At 37.6% G+C, this 20,493-nt stretch overlaps 1 protein-coding gene across 1 annotated transcript in view; it reads left to right on the plus strand.

Moving 5' to 3' along the window:
• The window catches only part of TWSG1 (twisted gastrulation BMP signaling modulator 1), a 65,219-nt gene continuing 44,726 nt past the window's right edge, over nt 1–20,493 (plus strand). The window contains exons 1-2 of the mRNA XM_045793871.2: nt 1–224; nt 2,012–2,165. Coding sequence (XP_045649827.1) covers nt 2,043–2,165 — 123 coding nt within the window. The 5' untranslated portion in view covers nt 1–224; nt 2,012–2,042. The remainder of the gene's footprint in view (nt 225–2,011; nt 2,166–20,493) is intronic.

The following is a 20,493-nucleotide window of genomic DNA, read 5'->3' on the forward strand; positions in this document are numbered from 1 at the left end:
CTGGCGGCAGCGGGGAATCGAAGGCCGGCGGAGCGACCGGGGAAACTGGGGGGAGGGTGGCGGCGGGCCTGTCTCTTTAAGGTGCCCGAGGCTCGCGGGCGCTGCGCTGAGGGACGGCGCGGAGGCGCGGCCTGCCTCCCTCGCACAGCCCCGCGGCTCGCCCAGCGCTCGGCCGACCTGCGGGGGAACGAGGGCCAGGCGGCCTCGCGGCGCCGCGGCGCACGGTGAGCGGGAGCAGGCGGGGCAGGGTCTGCGGCCGGGGAGGGTCCGGGCCCAGAGCTCCGGCCTCTGGAGGCCGAGGCAGCGGCGGGCTCTTGGGGCCGGGAGAAGCGGAGCAGCTCCCGCGCGGCCTGGGCCCCGCCTACGCGCAGGACAAAGTGGGGGTGCCGCCCGGTGGGTGCTGGGCGCGGGCACGCAGGCCGGCGGCACCTCTGCGGCCCCCTCCCCTGCCTCGCTGGTCAGCGGCGCGTCGGTGAGCCGGGGCTGAAGAGCCGCCGTGGCCTCTGCCTCCTCCCCCGGCAGCAGGGGCTCCGTGCGGCGGCACAAAGGCTGCTGTCAGTGCCATCCCCCTTGGGGACCACACACAGGTCGCCAGAGCCCGAGAAACTGGTCCCGACGTAGGAAAACAGTTCCGGTGTGGTAGCGTTCCTCACTCCTTAGGCAAAAAAAGGGAGGCCCTTTAAATAATTCTGTTACCTGCTTTGTGCATGCCATGATTTCCTTGAATCCTTTTTCCAGTGAGATTTTGGGAGTAGTATGAAGACATCCGTAAGAGATGAAAACAAATCCCATTTTTAGTGAGTGTAGGATGAAAACTAGTTCTGGATAAAAATCACTTTTCGAATACTTTTGGCCTCCACAAATATGCACCAGAAATCATCCGACTTGGTATGTGCTGTTAAATAAATTAGAAAATTGGGTTAGTAACGGTCTTTAGGAATACTTTGTGGGCCTCAGTAACAGTCACCAGGGCTTTCTCTTTCAAAATTGAGTCATACGGGGTACAAAGCCCTTTATTCTTTTCACCTTATTACTTTTGCTTTACTGTACTTTATAATACTTAGACTAAAAGTTTACAGTAATCATAAAGGCCCTATAAACTCACCTTTTATATATATTACATCAGTAGTCATTTATTTTACTTGATTCTATTTTTGGGAGGGTTTGTTTTAACGCCAAGAAGTTACATCTTTTTAAAAAGCTTAATAACCATGTTGGGTGTTTAATCACTATCAGAATTTGGTCTTTTTTTCCTTCTTTTTTTCAAAGTGTACTATCTTCTCAATAACTTTGAAGAATCTATGGTACCTATGGTATAGAATTCAAAGAATATCTTCACATTTTAATAAATTACTCAAGAGTTCTTAATGCAATTAATAATTTACTATCCCCTTTGTTATTTGCTGGGCTATTTAAGGAATGACTCTCACCTCCTTTCTCTAACCTGCTTCATTCTGGCTAATTATGTTAACAGATAAAATGAGATGGTCGTAAATAATCATTAGAATAATTTGCATTTTAAAAATTCGTTAAATGTTTTAAATTATGGTGCAATATTAATAGCTTTAAGTATGAGTTTAAAGTTGAATAATGGGCCTAAAACTAAAGTTGAATAGTAGTCGTGCAATATTAAAACTAGTTATTTGCCTCAGTAACCTGATGGTTTTTATATACATATCATATATATGTATATTTGTATATATATGTACATACATGTCATATATGTGTGTATATATGTATATGTGTATACATATGTATGTGTATATATGTATACACATATCAATATATGTATATATTTGAAGTTGGCTGACAAGACATACTATATAAAAATTGTAGTTTGTTTTGACTGTTTAATTATTCATTGAGAATGTCCTTTAAATGATCACTCAGAAGTATTTTAACACAAACAATGAGTCTTGGTTTGTTTTGCTTTTCATTTCTGTATTTGTTCTTAACCTAGCCCTTGCCTTTGAATTAAAGTTTTTTTTTTTCTTATTGTTTGTTTGTTTAGCTTCCTCGGAGTTGATCATCTCTGAAGAAACATGAAGACACATTGTGTTGTTATGCTTACTCTAGCCATCCTGGTGTTCCTGACATGGGTCCCTGTGTCACTGAGTTGTAACAAAGCACTCTGTGCTAGTGATGTGAGCAAATGCCTCATTCAGGTAGGACTAAGTGTACTTTTTATTAATATTAAAATGTCGAAGAGATGGAGAGTGCATATATACAGATATACAGTGTGTGTGTGTGTGTGTGTGTGTGTATGTGTGTGTGTGTGTGTGTATTACAGTATAAGGCCTGAGTATTAAGTCAGCTCCTGAGGTACTGAACCATGAAACACTGGTCTGGGGTTTTACCCCCATAGTTTTCTTGCATATTCCCAAGGTCAGATTCAAGAAGTATCCAGCTTCATAAATATGCCATTACAAAGTGATGAGCACTCCATTCAGATAAAGAGTTGCCTTGTATTATCTAGTTTATATATCAAAGAAGCTCAATTACTGTATTTAGAAAAGAATTTAGCTAGTCAAATAATAGACAAATTGTTCCCTATATAAAGTAATAGTTGTCTATTCTGTGCAATAGGTTATCCCAAATGTAGCAACTTAATGCAGTAAACATTTATGTCATGCAGTGTCTGAGGGCTGGGAGTCTCAGAGCAGTTGAGTTGAGCTGGGTGGTTCTGGCTCAGGGTCTCTCACAAGGTTGCAGGCAAATTGTCAGCTGAGATTGTGGAGAATCTGCTTCCAAAATACTTGAGAATTATCTCTCAGTCATCAGGCTAAGCCTAGTGATGTAACTACCACTCTCATTTTCCTGAAGAAAAAAGTGAGGTTAAGTAATTTGGTTAGGTTCGTATAGCTAGTAAGTGACTGTAGAATGCGGTCAAAGCATACTACAAAGCCTGTAGCCTTCCCACTACACATACTGGTTATTACTCCATAAAGTTGTGTTAATTAGTGGTGAACTTCACGTCTTCTATAGGTGTTCTCTTTTTTCTCATCCTGTAAGACCATCAGCAGTCTTGTGTCTTTTGTGTGTGTATTTATTAGCCTCCCTTTTAATTTTTGGCTGTTCGCTAAGAAATCCGGTAACCACACATTCTAGAATTCTGTGTAAGTTATAAGTTAGCTGTAATTCCAACGTGGAGCAGTTGTGTGTATGTACCATAAGTGATAATGATTTTTATAGATTTGAGGCATTTTGTATTTATTTTGGACATTTTGGTCCTTCTCATTAATAGTTGAGATTCTGGGATGCCTGGGTGGCTCAGTCGGTTAAGTGTCTGCTTTCAACTCAGGTCATGATCCCACTGAGTCCCAGGTCCAGCTCCCTGCTCAGCAGGGAGCCTGCTTCTGCTTCTGCCTCTGCCCCTCCACCTGCTTGTGCTCTCTCTCTTTCTCTCTTTCTGACAAATAAATACATTTTTAAAAAAATCTTTAAAAATAGTTGAGATGCTAGGAAGCCTGGCCTTTATCTGAGTGTAGTTTGCCACCATCTCATACTCTCTTTACCCTTACTTTGCATTTCGAACCAAAACTTTGAAATAGAGAAGTTTGTTGGTTGGTTTGTTTTTAATTTTTTTTCACTGTGGACATTTTTCAATCATAAGTAGGAGAAGAGAGGAGTATAACGAAGGGCAGTTTCAGCAGTCGTTAACTCAGGGCTACCCGTGTTTCATCTCTGTACCTCTACACTGACCCCAGCTATGTCTTAATTTTAGGCAAATTCCTGATACTGTTTTATCATAATTCTAATATCTACATCTTAAAGATAAGAACTCTAAGACACAGCTGTTAGCAATTTAAGGGGTGCCTGGCTGGCTCCACTGGAAGACCATGAGACGCTTGATCTCAGGGTTGTGAGTTCAAGCCCCACATTGGGTGTAGAGATTAGTAAAAAAAAAAAAAAAATCTTAAGATTAACAGTAATTTTAAATATCATCTAATTTTTTATATGGACGTCTTGATATGGCATGTCTGCTTAGGCTCATTCTGACAGAAAATTCTGTAGTCTGTACGTGAGGTCCAGCGTTGTGCTTTGGTCTGATGGGGAAGCTGTGCCACTCCCCGCGCTGCTTCAATGTAGCTTCATTGTTATTAGAAATAAAGTATCATACAATTGGAATGTTCGTGTTCAGGTAGAATTTCACTTAAATCCCAAATTATTTTTGACTCTCCAAATCTATAATTTCCATTAGTTCAAATAATTAAAAATTGGATTTTATTAAAATAACTTGCTTGGTAAAGGAGTATTTTAAAAAGATAGCTTTTGGTTAGTATTGATAAATACCCTCAAAGATTTTTGGTTTGTTTCTTTTGCTTTTAAATTTTAAAATATTTGGGAGTACCTCTGTGGCTCAGTCCGTTAAACGTCTGCCTTCAGCTCAGGTCATAATCTCAGGGTCCTGGGATGGAGCCAAACATCCTGTTCCCCACTCAGCAGGGAGTCTGCTTGTCCCTCTGCCCCTCCCCCACTAGTGCGCGCACTCTCTCTCTCAAATAAATAAATAGAATCCTTTAAAAAATTGGTTAATTAATTTAAAAATATGTGATACAAAATACTTCAAAAAGTAAAGACTACTGTGCGTGTAAAAACTGGAAAATTGAGGGAGCTTCACCTGTTAAATGGTGACTCTAGTAAATTTGTTGGAAAGAAGCTAGGACTTTTTTTCTTTATCATTAATTAGGTGATGCTAACATTTCTCAGGTTCTTGTTGTTCCTTCAGAGCCAGGAATCATCAAATCTTTTTCTGGAGTGGTAGAGACAACACTTCTGGTATATAGTGGCAGAGTATTTGAAGCTAAAAATATTGCGGGCTCAAGAATTGGGGATTTTTCTTACTCATTAATTCACAAAGACTTAATTGGACATTGAAGTAAAATGTGATTAGTTCCACCATTTGACTGATTTTGTGGTCTCCAAAACTCCAGCAGATTATTTCACATTCTGAGCTTTATTTTTTTTTTGTATTCCTCTTACTATGGCTACGTAACCACCCCAAAAATCAGTGGCTGAAAACAGTGTTGATTTTGCCCATGAGTTTGCATTCTGCAGGGCTTGGTGGGGTAACTCGTCTCTGTACCACACAGCACTAGGGCAGCTTGAAGGCTGAGGGCTGGAGTTATCTGAAGCAGCACTATTCCCTAGAACTTACTACGATGATAGAAACAGTCTACATCTGCCCTGTCCAGTGCAGTAGAAACCAGCCACATGAGGCTATTGAACACTTGAAACATGCCTCGTGTGATTGAAAAATAGATTTTTAAACTTTATTTCGTTTTAATTAATTGAAATGTAAGTAGCTACATTTGACTAGTAGCTTCTGTACTGGATCTCACAAATCTGAGGACTCACTGCTAAGTCTAATACCTGGGCTAGAAAGATTCTTCAGCACTCTCCGTCTGTGTCTCTTGCCCTCGCTCACTTACTTTCTCAGCTGTCTGTCTGTATGACTTCTCTAGTGTTCTGGTTTAAGACCAGCTAGATATCTTACATATTCGCTCAGGGCTCCCAAGATACATAATACCTCATGAAAGAGAGATAAAGGAATATGCATTGCCTTTTCTGGTCTTACCTTAGAGGTTACATACTACTTGCACCATAGTCATAGGTCCACCTGGATTTAAGTGGAGGGAACGTAGGCCCTACCTCTGATGGAGGAGCGTAAAAAGAGCATGTGGCATAAAATGGCATGGACATCTTTAAGTGTAAAATAGATTGGCTGGGTAGGTGATCTTGAAGTTTCCTTCTAGTTCTATATAGTTCTAGAGAAAGAAACCAACTATTATGTGTTATTAAATATTCTCTTTTTTAAAAATCAGAGTAAAAAAGTCATGTCTCTCTCTTTTTTTATTGAAGTATAATTGACGTACAATGCTACATTAGTTTCAAGTTGTTCAACAAGTATACAACATGTTGATTTGACAATTCTGTACATTACTCAGTGCTCACTATGATTAAGTGTAGTTACCATTACAATATTATTTTTTGAAAAGATTTTATTTATTTGAGAGAGAGAGCAAGAGAGAGCACAAGCAGGGGGGAGGGGCAGAGGGAGAGGGATAAGCAGACTCCCCGCTGAGCAGGGAATCTGACTCAGAGCTCCATCCCAGGACCCCAGGATCATGACCTGAGCCAAAGGCAGACGCTTTACCGACTGAGCCACCCAGGCGCTCCTGTTATTACAATACTATTGACTATATTCCCTGTGCAGTACTTTCCATCTCTATGACTTACTTACTTTATACTTGGAAGTTTGTAAGTATATCTCTTAATCTCCATTATCTATTTTCCCCGTCCTTCCTCCCACAGCCATTAGTTCTCTATATTAAGAATTTTTGTCTTATTTTTTAGATTCCACATATAAGTGAAATTGTATGGTATTTGTCTGACTCTATTTGAATCTTTTCATATAGCATAATACCCTCTAGGTCTGTCCTTGTCGTCACAAATGGCAAGATCTCATTCTTTTTTTATGGCTGAGTAATACTGCTGTGTGTGTGTGTGTGTGTGTGTGTGTGTGTGTGTACACTACGCTTCTTTATCCATTCATCTATCTATGGGCACTTGGATTGCTTCCATATCTTGGCTATTGTAAGTAATGCTGCAATAAACATAGCATGTATCTTTTCAAATTAGTGTTTTCCTTTTCTTTGGGTAGTTGGATTATATGGTATCATACGTATTTCTATTTTAATTTTTTGAGTTACCGCCATACTGTTTCTTACAGTGGTTGCACTAACTTACGTTCCCACCAACAGTGCGTGAAGGTTCCTTTTTCTCCACATCCTTGCTAACACTTATTCCTTGTCTTTCTGACTGGTATGAAGTGATACCTCATTGTAGTTTTGATTTATATTTTCCTGATGACTGGTGATGTCGAACATCTTCTCATGTGTCTGTTGGTCATCTGGATGTCTTCTTTGGAAAAATGTAAATGGGACTGTTTTCTTTCTGGTACTTTATTTTTAGTGTATAGAAATGCCATAGATTTCTCTTTATTAAATTGTATCCTGCAACTTTATAGAATTCATTTATTAGTGCTAGTAGTTTTTTGGAGAAGTCTTTAGGGTATTCAATATATAGTATCTTGTCATCTGCAAAGAGTGAGTTTTACTTCTTCTTTACCAATTTGGATGCCTTTTATTTCTTTTTCTTGTCTGATTGCTGCAGGTAGGACTTCCAGTATCATGTTGAGTAAAAGTAATGAGTGGACATCCTTATCTTGTTCCTGATCTTAGAGGAAAAGCTTTCAGTTTTTCATCATTGAGTATGATGTTAGCTGTGGGATTTTTCATATGTGGCTCCTTTTATGTTGGAGCATGTTCTCTCTAAACCCACTTTGTGTAGTTTTATCATGAATGTACTTTGTCAGATGCTTTTTCTGCATCTCCTGAGGTAATCATATTGTTTTTATCCTTCTTTGTGTTGATATGATGTAGCACGTTGATTAATTTGCAAATATTGAATGACCCACGCATCCTTGGAATAAATCCCACTCGATCATGGTAAATTATTTTTTTAATGTTGAATTTGGTTTCTGGTATTTTGTTGAGGATTTTTGCAACCATGTTCTTTAGAGATATTGGCCTGTAGTCCTCTGTTTTTGTGGTGTCTTTGGTTTTGGTGCCAGGGTGATACTGGTCATGAGACCAGAATGAACTTGGAAATTTTCCTTCTTCTATTTTTTGTAGTAGTTTGAGAAGAATAGGTATTAATGCTTTTTTACTTCATTTTTTTTAAGATTTTTTTTTTTTTTTAATTTAAGAGGGACTGGGGATGAAGAGGGAGAGAATCTTCAAGCAGACTCCCTGCAGAGTGTGGAGCCTGAGATCATGACCTGAGCTGAAGTCAGATGCTTAACTGACTGAGTCCCAGGCGCCCGGACATTTCTTGAAGTGTTTGGTAAAATTCCCCTGTGAAACTGACTGATCCTGAACTTTTGTTTGTTGGGAGTTTTTTGATTACTGATTCAAATTCCTTACTAGTAATAAGTCTGTTCAAATTTTCTATTTATTCCTGATTCAGTTTTGGAAGATTGTATGTTTCTAGAAAATTATCCATTTTTGTTCAAGTTGTTCAAGTTGTTGGTGTATATTTTTTCATGATATACTATAATCCTTTATGTTTTTCTGTTGTTGGTTATTTATCCTCCTTTGTTTCTGATTTTATTTGAGCCCTCCCTCTTTTTTTTTCTTGATGAGTCTGACTATATGTTTATCTATTTTGTTTTATCTTTTCAAAGAACCACCTCTTGGTTTCATTGATGTTTTCTATTATGTTTTTTCTCTCCATTTTATTTATTTCTGCCCTAATCTTTATTGTTTCCTTCCTTTTTCTAGGTTCAGGCTTTGTTTGTTCTTTTTTTATATCCTTTAGTTGTAAGGTTAGGTTGTTTATTTGAGATTTTTTTGTTTCTTGTGATCTGTATCGCTGTAAATTCCCTTTTTGAACTCCTTTTGCTGCATCCCAAAGATTTTGGACTGTTGTGTTTTCATTTCCATTTATCTTCATATATTTTTTTATTTACTCTTTGATTTTATGGTTGACCTGTCTGTTGTTTGATAGCACATTGTTTACCTTCCATGAGTTTGTGGTTTTTCCAGAATTATTTCTTGTAATTGATTTCTAGTTTTCATTGTGGTTAGAAAAAATGTTTGATATGATTTCAGTCTTAAATTTATTGATATTTGTCTTATGGCCTAACATGTGATCTATTCTGGAGAATGTGTACTTAAGCAGGTATATTTTGTTTTTGGTTGGAATGTTCTATGTATGTCTGTTAGGTTCTTCTGGTCTTATATATTGTTCAAAGCCACTGTTTCCTTGTTGATTTTCTTTCTTTCTTTCTTTCTTTCTTTCTTTCTTTCTTTCTTTCTTTCTCTTTCTTTCTTTCTTTCTTTCTTTCTTTCTTTCTTTCTTTCTTAAAGATTTTATTTATTTATTTGAGAAAGATAGCACAGGAGTGGGGGGAGGGGCAGAGGGAGAAGCAGACTCCCTGCTAATCAGGGAGCCCAACATGGGGCTCAGTCCTAGGACCCCAGGATCATGACCTGAGCTGAAGATAGACGCTTAACTGAGCCACCCAGGCATCCGTCCTTGTTGATTTTCTGTCTAGATGTAAGTGGGGTGTTAAAAGTCCCTACTATTATTGTATTGCTATCAGTTTCTCCCTTTATGTCTGTTAATATTTGCTTCATGCATTAAGTGCTCCTATGTGGGGTGCATAGATATTCATAATTGTTATATCATCTTGTTTGATTGATCCCTTTGTCATTGTGTAGTACTCTCTTTGTCTCTTGCTACAGTCTTATTTTTAAATTAATTTATTTGAGAGCGAGCGAGCACAGAAGCAGGGACAGAGGGAGAGGGCAAGAATTTCAAGCAGACCCTGTGCTGACCATGGAGCCCCACACAGAGCTTGATCTCATGACTCTGAGGTCATGACCTGAGCCGAAACCAAGAGTCAGGCGCTCAACCGACTGAGACACCCAGGCACCCGCCTACAGTCTTTGTTTTAAAATCTGTTTTGTCTGATACAAGTATTGCTGCTCCAGGTTGGTTGTTTGTATGCTTGTTTTCATTTTCATTGGCTGGTGGATGTGTTTTCACACCTTCATTTTTTGCCTTTATGTGTCTTTAGGTTTGACATAAGCCTCTTATAAGCAGCATATAGATGGGGTGCCTCGATGGCTCAGTTGGTTAAGCGTCTGCCTTTGGGTCAGGTCATTATCTCGGGGTCCTGGGATCAAGCCCAGTGTCGGGCTCCCTCCTTGGGGGGAGTCCGCTTCTCCCTCTGCCCCACCCCCAACTTGTGATCTCTAATAAATAAATAAAATCTTTAAAAAAAATAAATAAAAAGTCAAATTGCTGGAAAGATACATAATGAAAAATAATCCCTTGAGTAATTCTCTCTACTCTTCATTTTGTTATTCAGGTTGAACTACTTTTAATCTTCCAAGTAATAGCTTCCACTCTTACTTCTTTTATTGTTGCTGGGTTTTTTAGCCATATGGTTAAATAATATGCTTCTACTACTGTTTTTTAACTTACCAATTCTAGATTATGTATCTAAACTGCCTTTCTGCTGTATTCGATTAGGACATGACTTACCATTCTCTCCTCCCCTACTCGCTACCCTGCCATAATTGTACAGTCTTTAGTTTCTCTCATGGTTCTCTCGCTTTTCAGTTTCTACAATGTACTTAAACCTTTCTATTCTGTCATATCATTTAAAAACACTATCTCTTGGGGCACCTGGGTGGCTCAGTCAGTTAAGCACCTGGGTTTGACTCAGGCCCTGATCCCGGGGTCCTGGGATGGAGCTCTGGGTTGGGCTCGCTGCTCAGCGGGAAGCCTGCTTCTACCTCTGCCCCTCCCACCTTGTCGTGCTCTCTCTCAAATAAATAAATAAAATTTAAAAAAAAAACAAGCTATCTCTTGAGTCCTGCTGTGAGAGGAGTATATTAGTAGACCTCCTTTTTTTCTTTTAAAATTTATTTATTTATTTATTTATTTATTTATTTATTTATTTTTTAGCCATAGACAGAGTATAATTTTTAAGAACTGTGCATGTGACTAGCATTTATCGCCACACTTAGTATCATAGAAAGCAAGGAAATCAGTTTTCCTGCATTTGTGAATACTGCCCTTAGAATTTTCTGCTTTTGGAGTAATTACTGATTTCTGTCTCAAAGTCCGTGGAGAATGGGGTATAACCTGTACTTTTACTTTTATATCAGCAAGCTAGATAGCATCTATATTCTGAAGGCACTTAGTATAATAGTTAAGAGCATGACCTCTGAAACCAGATGTCTAAATTCGAATCCAGTTCTGTGATGTATAAGCTATCTGACCTTGTGCAAGGGAGTTAACATTTCAGTGCCTCAATTTCCTCATCTGTGAAATAGTGATGATAACTATACCTACTCTGTGTGGGTATTGTGAGGATTAGATATAGAGTACTTAGATCAGTTGCTAGTATGTAAGTGCTATAACCATAACTATTATTAACCTTAGTTCTTTGTTTTGTAACCAGTTTAAATCTTCCATGCTTTATTTACAGATATATTCTAAAATTGACAATCAAAAGCCATGTTTATTCTGTAATGATTTTATAAATACTGTTGACTGTATGGTCACACAAGGCACTATGGTTACATTTCCTTTCTTGAATGACTTTTTCTTGAGTTGCTAATTGTCTTTCTTGATTTTCCATCATCAGTCATTAACACCTTCTGTTGTTTTAAATTCTTAGTCTGTTTTTCCTACAAAGGATCCTCCTGTGTTGTTGTTTCTAGACTTAACTGATTGCTCTCTAGGTCTGATGCAAGCTGTCGTGTAGTGCATCCGCATTGTTACTTTTCCTAAGTTGGCTCCACTTTTTCTTTGATTCCATGTCTTGTTCTTTCTTGATTTATTCTCATTTTGTTGTAACATGCCCTAGAGTATCTTCTAACAAAGGCGATATTGGGAAGAAGTGTTCTGGGTGCCATATCTCTTTAAAATGCATTTATTCTGGGGCACCTAGGTGGCTCAGTCGTTAAGCATCTGCCTTCGGACCAGGGTCTGATCCCAGGGTCCTGGGATCAAGCCCCGCATTGGACTCCCTGCTCTGCTGGGGGCCTGCTTCTTCCTCTCCCACTCCCCCGTCTGTGTTCCCTCTCTCGCTGGCTGTCTCTCTCTCTGTCAAATAATTAAAATATTTTAAAAATAAGTAAAAATAAAATGCATTTATTCTCATTTTATTTATACCTGATTGGTGATTTGCCTGAATATAGAATTATTATGTTATTTCCCCCTGGGAACTTTCAAGACATTTCCTAACCGTCTTTTTGCTGCTGGCATTCTGTATTGCTAGTAAGAAGTCTGATGCCAGTCTGGTTTTTATTCTCCGTAGGTGACTTTGTTTCTTCCCTCTCTCTGGAAACCTTTAGTTTCATCTCCTTATCCTTGGTGTAGGCATTGTGATGGGCACCTTATAAATCTCTTTTAGGGAATAGGGGTTTTGTTTTGAGCTCAAGACTGGAATATTCCCTTTTATTATTATTTTTATATATAATATCCACGCCTTTTTCCTGGAATTCTGGTTACTGTAAGTTTAAGATAGATTCTCTAAGTCTTAGTTTTTTTAAACAGCGTTATTGAGATATAATTCTAATACTATAAATTGCACCCGTTTAAATGTGCAACTCACTGGTTTTTAATGTATTCACAGAGTTATACAACCATCACCACAATCTAATTTTAGAACATTTTCATCACCCTAAAAAGAAAATTCATACCCATTAGCAGTCCCTCCCTGAGCTTTTTTCCCAACCCCTAGGCAACCACTAATCTACTTTCTGTCTTTCTGTACGCCTGTTTTGGATATTTAATATAAATGGAATCTTATGATATGTTGTCTTTTATGTCTGGCTTCTTTTATTGAGCATAATTTTTTCATGATTTATCCATGTTATACTAAGTATCAGTACTTCATTATTTTATGGTCAGATAGTATTCCACAGTATAGATACACCACATTTAATTCATCCATTCATCAGTTGATGAATATTTGGATTGTTTTAACTTTTAGCTATGAAGAATAATACTGCTGTGAGTATTCAAGTACACGTTTTTAATGTCGATGTATATATTTTCATTTCTTTTGGGTATATACCTAGGAGTGGAATTTTTAGGTCATGTTTTCTGTGTTTAACATTTTGAGGAACTGCTAATGATTTCATACATTCCCAGCACCACTGTATGAGGGTTCTAGTGAATCTATGCCCATTTTTAAATTGGCTTCTTTGTCTTTTCATTGTTTAGTTACAAGAGTTCTTTATGTATTATGGCTACTAAACCCCTATCAAAAATATGAGTTGCAAGTAATTTATCTCATTCTGTGGGTTGTCTTTTCACTTTCCTGATGGTATTATTTGCAACACAAAAAATTTTTAATTTTGGTACAGTCTAATTTATCTACTTTTTCTTTTGTTGCTTCTGCATTTGGTGTTTTGGCTAAGAAACTATTAGCCTAATTCAAGGTCACGAAGATCTACTTGTATATTTTCCTCTATTTATTTTATAGTTTTAGCTCTTATGTTTAGGTCTGTGATTTATTTTGAGTTGATTTTTGTGTGTCCACCTTTATTCTTTTGTGTATGGATTGCCAGCTATCCCAGCACTATTTTTTGAGAAAACTATTTTTTCCCTATGGAATTCTTTTTGGCATCCTTGTTGAAAATAATTTGACCAAAAGGATAGGAGTTTATTTATGAACTTTCACTTCTATTCCATTGATTTATATGTTTATCTTTATGTAAGTACCGTGTTGTCTTGATTACCATAGCTTTGTGGTCTATTTTGAAATCAGGAAATACAAGTTTTCCAGTTTTGTTCTATTCAAAGATTGTTTTGACTATTTTGGGTCTCTTGTATTACCATATGAATTTTAAAATCAGCTTGTCAGTTTCTGCAATAAAACCAGCCAAGGATTTTTTTTTAATAATAGACCTGACTTTTTTAGAGTAGTTTTAGGTTTATAGAAAATTAAGCAGAAAGTACAGAAAGATCCAGTATACCTTTGTCCCTACACACACCCGTGTTTCCCCAATTATTAACATCCTGCATTAGTTGGTGTATTTGTTACAACTTATGAACCAGTACTGACACACTATTATTAACTAACATCCTTAGGGCTTACATTAGGGTTCATTCTTTGTGTTATACAGTTCTGTGGGTTTTGACAGATGCATAATGTCATATATCTGCTTTTAGAGTATGACACAGAATAGTTTCATTGCCCTAAAAATCCCCTGTGCTTCCACCTGATCCTTACTTCCTTCTCCTCCCCCAATCCCTCCCCAGCTTTTGGCAACCACTAATCTCTTTTACTATCTCTATAGTTTTGTTTCCAGTACGTTGTATAATTGGAATTATATAGTACAGCCTTCCCAGGCTGCTTTCTTTAACTTAGCAATATGCATTTAGGGTTTTTCCATGGCTTTCTGTGGCTTGATTTCTTTTTATTGCTGATTTATATTCCATCATATAGCTGTACCATAATTTGTCCATTCAACTGTGGAGGGACATCTTGATTGCTTCCAAGTTTTGGCAATAAACAATAAAGCTGCCACAAACATCCGTGTGCAGATTTTTGTGTGGACATAAATTCTCAGCCCATGATAAATACCAAGAAGGACAATAGCTAGATCATATTCTAAGAGTGTGCTTACTTTTGTAAGGAACTGCCAAACTATCATCCAAAGTGGCTCTGCATCCTTGTCAACATTTAGTGTTCTCAGTGTTTTGAATTTTAGCCATTCTGAAAGGTATATATAGGTGTCTTGTTTTTTTATTTTATTTATTTTTTTTAAGTGGGCCCCAATGCTGGGCTTGAACTCACAACCCTGAGATCAGGACCTGAGCTGAGATCAAGAATCGATTGCTTAACCAACTGAGCCACCTAGGCACCCCAGTGTCTTGTTATTGTAATTTGCAGTTCCCTACCAACATGATATTGAGCATCTTTTCATATGTTTTATTTGCCATCTGTATATCATCTTTGGTAGATGCCTTTATCTTTTGCCCTCTTTTGAATAGAATTGTCCATTTTTTTACTGTTGAATTTTAAAAGTTCTTTGTATATTTTGGATAACAATCCTTTATGTCTTTTGCAAATATTTTCTCTGTCTGTGGCTTGTCTTCTCATTCTCTTGACAGTGTATTTTGCAGATCAGAAGGGTTTTTTTTTGTTGTTGTTGTTGTTGTTGTTTCTTTAATTTTTTTTTAGTTTATTTAAGTAATCTCTACAACCAGTGTGAGACTAGAACTCATGACCCCAAGATCAAGAGTCACATGCTCCGGGGGCCTGGGTGGCTCAGTCGTTAGGCGTCTGCCTTCGGCTCAGGGCGTGATCCCGGCATTCTGGGATCGAGCCCCACATCAGGCTTCTCCACTAGGAGCCTGCTTCTTCCTCTCCCACTCCCCCTGCTTGTGTTCCCTCTCTCACTGGCTGTCTCTCTCTGTCAAATAAATAAAAAGAAAATCTTAAAAAAAAAAAAAGAAAGAGTCACATGCTCTTCTGACTGAGCCAGCCAGGTGCCTGCAGAGCAGAAGGTTTTAATTTTAATGAGGTCCAACTTCTCCATTTTTTCTTTCATGGATTGTGCCTTTGGTGTTGCCAGCTGGGACTGTGAAAGGGATTGCATTGAATCTGTAGATCAGTTTGGAAAGTCTTGCCATCTTAACAGCGTTAAGTCTTCTGATTCATGAACATGAATGTCTTTCCTTTTATTTAGATTTTTCTTTAATTTCTTTCAGTAATATTTTGCAGTTTTCAGAGTACAAGTCTTATACTTCTTTTGTTAAATCTATTTTACGTGTTTTATTCTTTTTGCTGTTATTGTAAATGGAAGTGTTTTCTTAATTTCATTATCAGATTGTTCATTGCTTGTATATACTGTTGTAGATCTTAAATCTGTTTTCACCATCCTATTCTTCATTCTGGGAGATTTCCTTGACCTAACCATTGAACCCTTTCTATTGAATTTTTAAATTTTAGCAATAACTCTTAAATTTCAGGAACGCCTCTATTTCTACTTGTCAGTTTTTCATATTAACACTTTTACTTTTGAATGCAGTACTTTCTCAGGTGTCTCTGAGGAGACTTATTAGAAGTTTTATTGGCAGAGGTGGAGCTATGTATGTTTCTCCCCCTACCCCTCCATTTTGTTACCTGAATTTCTTTTTCTTCCAAGACTGTTTTTTCTTTTAGCTTACACCTCTTTCATGTGGCAAGCTTTCCTCAAATATATGGTGTTCCTAAGCTGTCCATTATAGTTAAGAATGAGGCAATAAAAGCCTGGTTGGGAGATTGTGTGCTTAGGCAGGGCTGACATACACAGAATGGAGAGTATTGCTTGAGGGGCAGGGAAGCCCTTGCTGCTGGAATGTGTTCTCTGCTCTGAGGCTGATCATTTTCCTGAAGAGAAGTTTTTAGTTAGTTTGTTTTGATTGGCTGGTTATCTTGCTGTGGTTGGGAGGGTGGGAGTCAGTAGATGCCTAGGTCTTGTCTTTTTGCTCTAGTGTAGGGGAATACCCTGAACAGTCTGATAGAAACATGAACTTTAATGTCCTCTTTTATTTCTGTTCTCTTAAGTTGAAGAACAGATTGGCTACTGATGTTTGTTTCATGTGCCACGAATTGTTAACTGGGGTCATTGGGTCCTTTAAAGGCGTTAGGGGATGCCCAAAATTATATTCAAAATTGTATATGTACAGTCTTCATGGAAGAAACGTCCATACCTTTCAGGAGGTTCTCCAAGTGGTTGATGGCTCTGGAAAGGTTAAGGATTACTGAGATTTTGCTTTTCATTGCACATACTAAGTTGTCATTAAAATTCTTTCAAATTCAGCAAAGTACAAGACATGTTGACATTTTAGATGACAATAGTAGCTTTTCTCCTTAAACCGTGGAAGAAGAAAAGGTACAGAAATGAAGGTGGGAAATAAGTACTTTAAGAAGGGCAATGCTACAGAAGTTTAAAGGTAGTACTTCCCCCTTACAGGGAATTTCGATTCTCTTTTTGTTATTTTGGTTTGGTTTGAACATCTGTAGTGTTGAAATGATGTACTGTGAGGATAAGTTAGAACATTTGTTTATGTTGAGCCCTCTGCAACTCATGAAATGACTGAGTATAAAAAATGTTCCCTGGAAGCTCATAGTCCTGTAAATATTTGTTACCAGCATGGTTGCAAGGCAGCGTGGTCATTCCCGCCATCCTACAAGTTGCTATGCATAAGGTTGGTCCCTGTATAAATATTTATTTTTTGCTTCTGGCAGGAAAGAAATCTAACTTTAAACATCAAGAAAGTAAAATTGTCATCATGGTGTATTTCCTTGCTCATATAATGAATGGTTTAGCTGTTCTATTTCAGGGGGAAAAAATGGTTGTATAAGATTTTGCTTTTAACTCAATCTTTACTAGTTTTTCTTCTTCTGTGAAAAGAACATTTAAAATTTGTATTTGTATTGGGGCGCCTGGGTGGCTCAGTCGTTAAGCGTCTGCCTTCGGCTCAGGGCGTGATCCCGGTGTTCTGGGATCGAGCCCCGCATCAGGCTCTTCTGCTGGGAGCGTGCTTCTTCCTCTCCCACCCCCCCTGCTTGTGTTCCCTCTCTCACTGGCTGTCTCTCTGTCAAATAAATGAATAAAATCTTAAAAAAAAAAATTGTATTTGTATTAATATTGTGCTTCTTCCCCAGAAATCTCAAGACCTATTTTTTATTATGAATGGAAAAACCCCTTACTGACTTGTTAGTACTTTTGGCTAACATTTATGGTCATATTTAGGATGATATAAACATTATACTTCATGAAAGTATTCAAACTTAGGTTCAGAGATCATTGATGCATTGTTTTAGCACTTTACTGGTTATCTCAATATTTATTTAGCACTTTCATGTACTAAATCAACAGTCTGCTTTTTAAACTGTCAAATCTTAGACTTTCTGAAATAAGTTGGGATTTCTAAATAATTTTTTATTAATCTAGTTTCTGCAAGTGTATTGTCCTAAAAATATAAGTAGTTCAGATAATTTCAGGGCTTTTTAATCACAATAAACTAAAAAATTAACTTTATCTTTCTTGTTTTTTTTTAATTCAGTGCTAAATTCCACGTTAGCCTCTTGCTACAGTATCTTGATTTGTTATTATACTAGTAGTACTTTGGTTTACGATATATAGTTTTTCTTCTTTCCTTGAAAAAACATTACCTTATTTTCCTGTAGTGTTTTTTCCTCTTCATTCTGCTTCACTGCTCTTAAACGTTATGGCTGCAACTCATTTGTGTACTGTTTTGCTTCAGTTAACACCTCATGAAAATCTTTGAAATTAATGCCCAAAAGTAATGAGTTAGGCCTAACGTAATTTTAAGGGAAAAATAAGTCATTTTCTCCCTTTCAGATGTTTAATGTGGTTAGAATAGCTGCTAAAATAAATTAAAATTTATTTTCATTGGCTGTTTCACCTGTTGAATTATTTTTATTCTATTTTCGTTTTTAAATATTTATTTATTTTAGAGAGTGAGAGAGAGAGCATGAGTGGGAAGGGCAGAGGGAGAGCGAATTTCAGGCAGACTCCACACTTAGTGGGAAGCCTGACGTGGGACTTGATTTCATGACCCTGAGGTTGTGACTTGAGCCAAAACTAAGAATCTGACAACGCTTAACTGACTGCGCCACCCAGGTACCCCTCACCTGTTGAATTACATTAAGGCAAAGATGAAGATTTCATTGGGACACTTGGAAATTTTCAAATATGTGTATAATAGGGAGTAAAGTAAAATACCGCCACACCCAGTTTACTTATCACTCAGCTTCAACAGTGATCCACATATGGCCAGAGTAGTTTCATCCATTCCCCCACTTCACCCCATCTGGATTATTTTAAAGGATTATTTTATTTTATTTTAAAGGAATTCATTGGGCCATTTTTAAAGTAAGTAGGATTAAAATTTTGTGACTATGTTTGTATAAGAAATGGGTGCCATTTGATTTATTTTGATAGTTCATACATGAACTTGCATGCTGATTTATTTAGCCAAAAAGATAATTCTGTTTTCAGTAGTGTTTCACTTAAGTTTATATTATTTTTAGGGCAAAAGTTTACCAATCAGTTAGAATTTAAAAAGAGCAACGTGATAGTAAGATTCAGTTTAGATATTTCCATTCGAAGTTTAAAAGTTTGTCTGATGTTCTCCTTAAAGAGAATTAATATATCATAGCAGATTTATTGTAATCTAACATAATTATAATTATGTTCATTCTTTTGAATAAAGTCTGATTTTTTGAGGTTGTCTTGTTTTCTGTGTGTGTTTTTAAATATCCATTTGAGGGGCGCTTTGGGGGCTCAGTTGGTTAAATGTCAGACTCTTGATTTCAGCTCAGGTCACGATCTCAGGATTATGAGATTGAGCCCTGAGTCAGGCTCTGTGCTGAGCATGGAGCCTGCTTAAGATTCTCTCTCTCTCTCAGGGGCGCCTGGGTGGCACAGCGGTTAAGTGTCTGCCTTCGGCTCAGGGCGTGATCCTGGCATTATGGGATCGAGCCCCACGTCAGGCTCCTCTGCTATGAGCTTGCTTCTTCTTCTCCCACTCCCCCTGCTTGTGTTCCCTCTCTCGCTGGCTGTCTCTATCTCTGTCGAATAAATAAATAAAATCTTTAAAAAAAAAAAGATTCTCTCTCTCTCTCTCTACCCTTTCCCACTCTTCCTCTTAAAAAACAAAAATCCATTTGATCTAAGTAAAGGTTGTAAAAGTATGTCAGCATAGGTACAACCTAATGCTTTGTTGATTATCGATGTTTACGTGATATGCATTTATTTAATTAGCTTTGTCCTTACATTGCTTGGGGGGTACTTTTTTTAAAATTTTAATTCCAGTATAGTTAACATACAATGTTAGTTTCAGGTGTGCAATATAGTGATTTAACAATTCTATACATTACTCAGTGCTTATCGTGCTAAGTGTACTCTTAATCCCCTTCACCTATTTCACACATCCCCCCCCCCACATTCCCTCTGGTAGCCATCAGTTTGTTCTCTGTAGTTAAGAGTTTGTTTTTTGATTTGTCTCTTGTTTTCTTTGTTCATTGTCTTCTTTCTTAAATTCCACATGAGTGAAATCATATGATATTTATCTCGCTATCTTATTTCACTTAGCATTATACCCTCTAGATCCATCCATGTTGTTGCAGATGGCAAGATTTCATTCTTTTTTTATGACTGAGTAATATTCCGGTGTGAGTGTAGACACACAAGCTGCATCTTCTTTAATCATTCATCTATCAGTGGACACTTCAGTTGTTTCCCTATCTTGGCTATTGTAAATAATGCTGCAGTAAACATAAGGGATACATATATCTTTTTGAATTAGTGTTTTTGTAATCTTTGGGTAAATATCCTGTAGGGGAATTACTGGATCATACAGTAGTTCTACTTTTAGTTTTTTTGGTAACGTCCATAATGTTTTCCACCGTCACTGTACCAGTTTGCATTGCCACCAACTGTGCACAAGGGTTCCTTTTTTCCCACATTCTTGCCAACACTTGTTGTTTCTTGTGTTTTTGATTTTCACCATTCTGACAAGTATGAGGTGATATCTCATTGTGGTTATGATTTGCATATCCCTAATGATTAGTGATGTTGAGCATCTTTTCATGTGTCTGTTGGCCATCTGTATGTCGTCTTTAGAGAAAGGTCTTCTGTCCATTTTTAAATCCGATTATTTGGTTTTCTTGGTGTTGAGTTGTGTAAGTTCTTTATATATTTTGGATGCTAACCCTTTGTCAGATACAGCATTTGCAGTATCTTCTCCCATTCACTAGGTTGCCTTTTTGTTTTGTTGATGGTTTCCTTTGCTGTGCGGAAGCTTTTTATTTTCACGTGGTCTCAGTAGTTTGTTTTTGCTTTTGTTTCCCTTGCCTCAGGAGACCTATCTAGAAAAAGG

Source organism: Ursus americanus, chromosome 19, assembly GCF_024610735.1.
Source record: "Ursus americanus isolate L20-20 chromosome 19, mUrsAme1.1.p, whole genome shotgun sequence".
Classification (NCBI taxonomy): Eukaryota; Metazoa; Chordata; class Mammalia; order Carnivora; family Ursidae; genus Ursus; species Ursus americanus.